We start from the raw sequence: 9,271 nt of genomic DNA, 5'->3' as shown, positions 1-9,271 counted from the left end.
AATTTCATCATAATTAATGTATTTTAGAGAGCAAAATATCTTTTATTTTTATGTTTCACTTTCGAGCTGAAAACTTATACCAAGCTTCTTATTTTTTTTGACGGCGTTTTATAAATGTTTATGTAAGCTAACAAAGTTCCCATGCTTGTTGTATGAAGAAGATAAAAGAATAACCACAATAACTTTATCACAAGCTAAAAAACTACAGTACTTCACGTCATTCATTTTGAATTTTTGATTTGTTTTAAAGGAATACATAAGTTCACAATATGCCACTGTAGTAGGGTCCGAAATACATCTTTTTGTTATTTATTACTTTCTGATGTTTTCGTATCTTTGCGCTAATTTTTATTAATGTTGAATACTCTTCTACTTGGAGGTAGAGCGGGAATTTGGTCAGCGTGAGGAAAAGGCGGTTTTTTTGGCGTGGGTTAGATATTTATCTTTACATGTAGTTAAATGTTTAAGTAAAGGATAATTTCTTACATTAAATATATTATGCTGTATTGCTAAATCATTCCTGTATTTTAATGTTCACTTATTTTGGCTTTTTATTTAAATTTATACCTTGTAAATGTTTGACATTTTGAGATGGCATTTTCAATGACCGAACTTCTTATTCTTCTTCTAATTTAACTAATATAACTAGTTTCGGATCTCAAATCTTTAAATGCATAATACTTAATATCTAATTTGTTCCTGTTTAACAGCACCAGTTTTAGTATTGGAGAAGAAAGATATGTGTGATAGAAAGATAAATATAAAGGTTTACAGTTTGGTGAGGAACCTGAGTAATTTGTAAAGATATGTATGATAGAGACGTGTGTAAGTCAAAGGGACCAGGCACAGTGTTGGGATAGTGTAAAAAAGTAATTCTAGAAAAAAAAGTTATGTAATTTGTATTTTGATAACATATCTTATATTTTTGATAAATGAATATGGATGAATTATGATTAAAAGGGACCACTGACCTGCATATGTTTTATGTAAATAATAATAATATATGTAATAATTAATAATATGATGAACTGAATTGATAATATATATTTTCTGTTCATATATGTATATTTATATATTTTCAGAACCATAAATATTAGAGATCCTATAGAATGTCATTTTGATGTACAAAACCGTGAATAAATGTTTGATTGAAGCAGAGTGTTATTTGTATGCTAAACCGTATAGACCAGTCCTGCCACACCACTTCGTGGGAGAAGGGGGGGGGGGGCGGGTAAACAACACAGTAAACGTCATTTCGTAATATGAACATTCATTTTAACACCTTATATAATATAACCAATCATATCAGCGTTTGCATTCTTGCATTCTTGATGCCCAGATTCTGTTAGAACTCAAACATTTTGACTCTGGTCTCATCACCAGCTAGTAACTTAATTATCAAAGCTCTTTTTGGTATTTTTTGGATACAATTTTAATAATGTCTTTGCATTTTCATTGATCATAGGTAAGCAAATGAGGTATCCACCTAGCTGTCATCAGTCTTAACTTTAGATTATTTTTTTCTTCAAAATAAATACCAGAAACACGTGCTAACACGAACCAATTGTCTCACGGTATATATTGCGTGTTTCTGTTAGATTTGGCTGATTTTACGATGTTACTATTGGTTGTAACTGATGCAGGAGCAGCATCTTTGAGGTGTTCGTAACCTGTTTTAAATTTAGCGATCTAATATATTACCAAATCATGATTTTGAAAGGTGAATTGCGGTTGATACATGTACAAACTTATTTAAAAAATATCGTGCATTATTTCTTTATATTTTACCGTTCTACACTGACTTTTCTTCTATGATGAAATAAAAAAGGCAAAATAGATATGTTGCCTTTATAAAGGGAGGTAATAGAAAATTAGCAATCTATGTAAAGATTTAATTCCAACAAAATAATGACTATGAATACGTTGGTTTGTTGTTGTTTTGTTTGTTTAAATCAGCTCAACTCGTCTTACTTCATATAAATATTTCACATGTATAATTTAAAGCATCTATGTGTGGTTCTAAATCATTACAAATTATTAATTGTAATGATAATTGATACAAATTTAAATGATATTATAAGTTGATGAAATACCTCAACCTCAAAACTGTGTATGTGTTTGTTGCAATTATAGCCAGTTTAAAGATATATCTTCATTCCTTTCATTCCAACAAGGCTATATAACATTAGCAATAATTTAGTTTATACGAATTTATCTTAGTTCTATTCTGAAACTATAAGCTTATTGAAGCACTCTCAAATGTCTTCATGGAATCAGGGTCTTTGAAAGACCCTGATAGAACCAACCAGTGCTCAGCAGGGTAAAGTTTCTTGCTCGTGGAAACAGCGGCTTGCAGCTGACGGGGTTTGACGGGGTTTGAACCCAACCGCCAGCAAATTTATCCACTCGGCCACGCCGTCACTAAGCGAAATAGTTTATAAGTATAATGCAGTATAAGTGTGTAGCAAGTATATAAAAACCTATATACATTACACAAGTCAATTAACATAATGCATACAAATGTGTCATATTCATAACACTTTTAGCACTTATTTAACCCCAGCATTGAATAACAAAACTATTTAAGATAAACAAAAATGATTGTAACTACAACCTGTTAAAATAGTTTTAGCCACTGTGCATATATGCGACGAAAATGAAAGAATTTACTTTTTCTTAAGACTAGGATTATCTGTAGGTTCATTGTCCTAATAATAACTCCCTAGTATGATATCTAAATCAAAGTAAAATGTATTTTTGAGGCTAATATCTGCCAGTTTCTGTTGCGATTGCAGTATAAATCCCTTCCTTTATTGATAACAACCATGTAGATTAGGAATTTCTGGTCAGTGTTCTTGATGATAATTATTCGTTGTTTAATTGCAAAAACTTTAACTGTAACAAAATGCTTTCACAAATATAATAATGAGCACTAAACGCGCTGGCTGTTTCTATGATAGAAGAAACAGTGCTGACAAATGAGCCGCACCATGACGAAACCCAACGTAATGCGTTTGCGACCAGCATGGATCCAGACCAGCCTAAGCATCCGCGCAGTCTGGTCAGGATCCATGATGTTCGCTATCAGTTTCTCTACTTGTTGTAGGATTTGTAAGCGAACAGCATCGATCCTGATCAGCCTGCGCGGACGCACAGGCTGGTCTGGATCAATGCTGGTCGCAAACGCACTATGTTGGTTTTGTCATGGCGCGGCTCATATATTAGTTATTGTATTTTCTTCTTCTCTGGTATTGGGCCAGCATCCAGGGAACGTTTGCCACCAACACGATTACCTATGTCTAAGGCCTTATGATTGGATATTTGTAACATACTGGATGTTCCTGCGGGGATGTCACCCGTTACAGCGTTTCCTTTACTTCCTGGCATTCCGGGGACACCTGAAGTATTCCCAGTGATGGCATTAGAAGTCATATCATTACTGTTTCCAAATGCTACTTTCTTCACGGGAATCTTCTCGTCAGTATTTTTGGTAGGGTAGGAATCGTTTTGAGTAGAACGTCCATAGTTATTGCCGGAGGTGTATCCATGTGGTTCGCTGCTGGAAGAACCTTGTATTGCTTCGTAAGCTGGGGGCATTTGACGATTGATAAAGCAACGGTCATCATCATTGTAAGGCCGCACCTGAATTGACGATATAGGTCGAGGAAGTCGTGGACGCTGTCGTACTTGAGATTTTGTTTTTGCTTGCTTATATTTGTATGCCAGGACAAATATTGCTGAGAGCAATACTAAAAATGCCAAACATCCAAGAGTAGAACCTAAAACAATTGCGAGGTCAATCGATTTACCTCCAGTGTCGATATTTTCTAAAAGATCATCTGTAATAAAAAGAGAAAACTGTTATGCTGAATACAACCATAAAGGGTTGAGTTTGTTATTCTAAAACATTATAAACCGTGTACAGATTTAATAATTCATCGATCGTTATGACGCCGTGATTAGCAGATCAGATCTTCTATATTGTGGGAGGGGAGGGGTGGGGGTGTATGTAATTATCCTAGGACAAAGGGGAAGTAAAGTTACATGTCATTTTCAAATTTCTTTATTATACCCATACACTGACGATTACTTTGGATAATTCAGTAAGTAGATCATTGAATTCATTGAAAATTGTTTTTAAAATGAGATCGGTCATTATTAAAGTATACGGATACAATCACCATAGTATATAATAATATCGGGATAACTTACCTCTTAATCCAGAGTAATATCTGGCCTGGAACCCAGGTGCTGTTTTACTTGAATCTGACACAAACACCAGCGTCATTGTGCTATTAGTACTAACATAAATTGGCGTCTGCGTTCCGCAAAACTTTCCCAAGCTGGTTGAATACAATGGAGCTGAACCTAACATAACAATATAATGTGTCAAATAGATTATAAATATAACAGAGTAATATTACGAGGACAGGGATCAATAACGATTGAAAATATTTCTTTATTTCTCTATGTTGCAATAATTTATATTCGACTAATCCACTTAACTGATACAAAATAATATGTAATTATGTAAATTATCCTTTCCTACAGGAATAGTTTCATTTGATATTCATATGTGTACTTAATTAATCAATTCATTTTTCTACGCGTAGATTGTAAAGGTGATCCAGCCCCATGGTAGTGAAACTTAATATGTATACTCAAACTAGCCAAAAAAACTACTTTATTACGCTTGCCTCTCTCCACGTGTAGAACATATATCAAAAATGGCATCATGTTTGCAATATTTTCCGAAAGAGCCGATTTGCAGTTATATGGGTAAGAGTTCGATAAGACTCCCTACGGTCGTCTTAATACGAACTCTTACCCATACATAACTGCAAATCGGCTCAACACAACTCGATATCAGATAAAAAAAAAAGAAAGTGTCACCTCTTTAATTAAGCATAACATTATTTTTCCCCAGCAGTCACGTACAAACAAGGATGGGGTCCAAATACTTAATCTGGCATGTAAAACAATGAATTTTCAACAGTACCTAGGATTGTTAATGCAATTCATTCCTGTCATATGAAACAAAATAATGTTTTGCTTACTTTTTCTAGAAAATATAAACAGTCAGCAATTAATAATTGACATTTTTCTTAGAGTTAAAAGGATATCAAAAAGTTACTGTGTCTCTGCAAGCTGAGCTCCATGTGCATTATCTATGTAATAAATTTGAATGTATCCTCAAATTGCTACAGTGTTATCAGCCTTTTAGAAACACCTGACCTGGCTAATTAAAATATGCCAATCACAATAATTTTCACTATCAGCACTGGTTTCTTCATGAAAAAGCGGCTACACTAATAACTGCAGAGTAAGAGCCGATTTGCAGTAATTATACCCCCGCACAACAAAGTTGTAAGGGGGGTATACTGGAATCAGCTTGTCCGTCCGTCCGGCCGTCCGTCCGGCCGTCCGTCCGTCCGTCCGGCTGTCCGTCGGTTTTTTCTTGTCCGTCCAATAACTTAAGATTCCTTTGACCCTTAGTCTTCATTTTTGGCATGGAGGTTAGTCATGATAAGTAGATGTCCCCTATTGATTTTAAGGTCAGTGGTCAAGGTCACAGAGGCTTGACTAAAAAAGCTTGTCAGCCCAAAAACCTAAGAATCCTTTGACCTACAGTCTTCATATTTGGCATGGAGGTTGGTCATGACCATTAGGTGACCGGACGAATCGATTTTGAGGTCACTGGATCACAAAGACATTGTCTTCAAAAAGCTTGTCCGCCCAATAACTTTAGAATCCTTTGACCCATAGTATTTATATTTGGCATGGAGGTTAGTCATGATTAGAAGATGACCCCTTTTGATTTTGAGGTCACTTGGTCAAAGGTCAAGGTCACAGGGGCCTTGACTTCAAAAAGCTTGTCAGCCCAATAACTTAAGATTTCTTTGACCTACAGTCTTCATATTTGGCATGGAGGTTAGTCATGATTAGTAGATGACCCCTATTGATTTTGAGGTCACCGGGTCAAAGGTCAAGGTCACAGGGGCCTTGACTTCAAAAAGCTTGTCCACCCAATAACTTAAGATTCCTTTGACCCACAGTCTTCATACTTGGAATGGAGGTTAGTCATGATAAGTAGATGACCCCTATTGATTTTGAGGTCACCAGGTGAAAGGTCAAGGTCACAGGGACTTTGACTTCGAAAAGCTTGTCCGCCCAATAACTTTAGATTCCTTTGACCCACAGTCTTCATATTTGGCATGGATGTTGATCATGATTAGTAGATGACCCCTTTTGATTTTGAGGTCACTGGATCAAAGGTCAAGGTCATAGGGACTTTGACTTCAAAAAGTTTGTCCACCCATTAACTTAAGATTCCTTTGACCCACAGTCTTCATATTTGGCATGGATGTTGATCATGACTATAAGGTGACCCCTATTGATTTTGAGGTCACTGGGTCAAAGGTCAAGGTCACAGGGACCTTGACAAAAAAGCTTTTCTTCTCAATTGCTAAAGAATGTCCTGTCTGCAATGTATTGATTTTGACATTTTCACATTTGAAGCATGTAGAATACATAACTTAGCAATGCACTGGCTTAGTAAACTCAGACAGGAAGGTTGTCCTTGAATTTTAAATGGCCATTGTTGATTCTGACAAAGTGGTATGCGGGGGTAATCACGCCATGATAGTGGCAGTTCTAGTTAGATCTAAAAGTATATCAACTAGATGAACAATCGAAAACAAGACAACAGATAAATAACAAAGACGACAGTTGTATTATAGACAATATACTGTAAATATTTGTTTGGTCTGCTTAGAAAACTAGTTTATGTTGTTGTTTTTGTCTCTTTCAAGTAACGTTTTGTCGATATACTAAACTTTTTGATGTGGGGCGCTTAAAGGTTACAAGTAGCCTTCATTCTTTTTAACTTCTTTTGTTAAAATACTTTTGCTAAAATCAAAATGGAGCTATGGTTAAATCTGGGAAGCACTGTAAAATGTATTTCTTAATATAACTGTTGTGTTCAGGTATGTTTACTTTAGACTGACGTATTCTTGTACACATTAATATATGCTTCATCAATATGCATATATATAATAAAATCAATACTATTGAATAAATGAATAGTCAAATAATATCATGAACTCCGAACGTAATCTATTGATTGCATCAAAATAAGTTCGGGTATTTCTTTTTTCATGTACATGAGTTTCCGGGGAGGGATCGTGAGCGTTACTGGTGATCTAGTTATTCTGGACAAAATTTCAAATTTACCGAGTTATTAATGACATTTTAATGTCGTTTATAACTCGGTAAATCAGAATGTTGAATAAGCTTTTTTGCAAGAGATTGTTATGTATGCAACATATTACATGTATATAGATTATATCTGACCAGTTGGTATTTCCAATATTGTCATTGTTCTATTTTTAGAACATAAACTACATGTATGTACTAGAAAGTTCTTAACTGTTGTGGAAAACTCATGCATTATATTTAGATAGAAATTTCTGGAATGATCTTTATTGTTGAAGTTGCTAGATTATGATTACTGTAGTAAATGGAAGACTATTCTAGAAACTTCTTAGTTAATATAAGGAGACATTTTTCATTAATCTGATCTTTAAGTCATCAGTTACCTTTTTAGTCATCAGTGATCTTTTAAGTCATCAATATATTTGGAGTATTATTCAACTTGGAAATTAAGTGATTTATTGGAGCTTGGATTATTAATTATTCTTGTGGATTTTATTGTGGGAATTTATTCTAAAGTGTTCTTGGATTTAACTTGGATTTAACTGTGCTATTGAAAAAGGATTATTCCAGGATCAGACTAGACATTTGTAATTTTTATTTGGACTTCAGGTATTTGTAAAGATAATTTGTTATTTTATTTTTCTTTAATAATTTTTCTGTAATAAATTTGTTATTGTTACAAGTTTGTTGCTGGCTTTTCTTTCTCGTTACGCCTGGCTCGTAACAGAAATTGGGGGCTCGTCCGGGAATGAATATTTCTTTTTGGCTACTATATTGGAAATTATTACTGTTTATTTTACATTTTATTATTACCGTATTTACTCATCTGAGTTGATATCATAGTTGTTCTATTAAGTGTACCTTTCATTTTGAAATTTTTGAAACACATCACTTTCTGAGTTTAAAACCAGCAACAAGCAGTCATGTCTTTTAATTTAGAAAAGTTTGTAGCTGAACCTTCCCAGGAGGTATTAGATTTGGCTAAGAAAACTGATTTGCTCGATCTTGCAAAAAAGTATAATTTATCAGAAATTAAATCTTCAATGCGTAAACAAGAAATTAAAAATCTTCTGATTCATTATTTTGTGGATGAAGATATTTTTGGAGAAGATGCACTTTCTCAGATTGTTGAAAAACACTCTGAAATTTCTGAAATAAAAATAAAAGAGCTTGAATTACAATTTAAATTTGAACTAGAAAAAATGCAGTTTGAAAAAGAAAGGGAAGAAAGACAGTTAGAAAAAGAAAGGGAAGAAAGACAGTTAGAAAAAGAAAGGGAAGAAAGACAGTTAGAAAAAGAAAGGGAAGAAAGACAGATGGAAAAGGAAAGGGAAGAAAGGCAGTTTGAAAAAGAAAGAGAAGAGAGAGAATTTCAGTTTAAAATGAGAGAATTAGAAATCAAAGAGAGAGCAAATCAGTTTGAACATAGAATCAATTCAAAATTTGATGTCACTAAAAATATTAGGCTTGTTCCACCTTTCCAAGAAAAAGAAGTTGATAAGTTTTTTCTTCATTTTGAAAAGGTTGCTGAAAATTTAAAATGGCCAAGAGAGCACTGGACATTACTTTTACAGAGCGTCTTAATTGGTAAAGCTCGTGAAATCTATACACAACTTACTGTCGAACAAAGCTCTAATTATGATAATGTAAAAGAATTAATTCTGAAAGGTTATGAGTTAGTACCAGAGGCCTACAGGCAAAAATTCAGAAATTCTAAGAAAGAAATTGGTCAAACCCATGTCGAATTTGCAAGAGAAAAAGAACAACTTTTTGATCGGTGGTGTCTATCTAAGAAAATAAATAAAAATCATGAAAAGCTCAGACAGCTCATGTTAGTTGAAGAGTTTAAAAGTTGTATTCACTCTGATGTTAAATCTTTCTTAGATGAAAAACAGGTAGAAACTTTAGAAGAAGCTGCCCGTCTAGCTGATGATTATTCTTTAACCCACAAAGTCTCATTTATAAATAAAGGGAAGTCCACACCCTCACATTTTAATTCCAAGTTCAGTTCTGGTAATTTATCTGGCTCATCTAGTCAGTCAAATACTCCCAAACC

The 9,271-nt window shown here is 34.1% G+C and overlaps 1 protein-coding gene across 1 annotated transcript; it reads right to left on the bottom strand.

Annotated features, from left to right (window-relative positions):
* Nucleotides 1–2,502: 2,502 nt before the first annotated feature.
* Nucleotides 2,503–4,362, bottom strand: LOC132712937 (uncharacterized). Its single transcript, XM_060695371.1, has 2 exons — nucleotides 4,213–4,362; nucleotides 2,503–3,839 (listed from the first exon to the last, which is right to left on the bottom strand). Exons 1-2 carry the CDS (start codon nucleotides 4,286–4,288, stop codon nucleotides 3,226–3,228), a joined length of 690 nt encoding a protein of 229 aa, XP_060551354.1. The 5' UTR covers nucleotides 4,289–4,362; the 3' UTR covers nucleotides 2,503–3,225.
* Between the last annotated feature and the right edge of the window lie 4,909 nt (nucleotides 4,363–9,271).

This window comes from Ruditapes philippinarum, unplaced genomic scaffold, assembly GCF_026571515.1.
Source record: "Ruditapes philippinarum isolate M1 unplaced genomic scaffold, ASM2657151v2 ctg848_1_1_1_1, whole genome shotgun sequence".
In the NCBI taxonomy this organism is placed as follows: Eukaryota; Metazoa; Mollusca; class Bivalvia; order Venerida; family Veneridae; genus Ruditapes; species Ruditapes philippinarum.
Note: the sequence above shows the minus strand (reverse complement) of the source record. Positions and strands in the feature narration are given on the sequence as shown.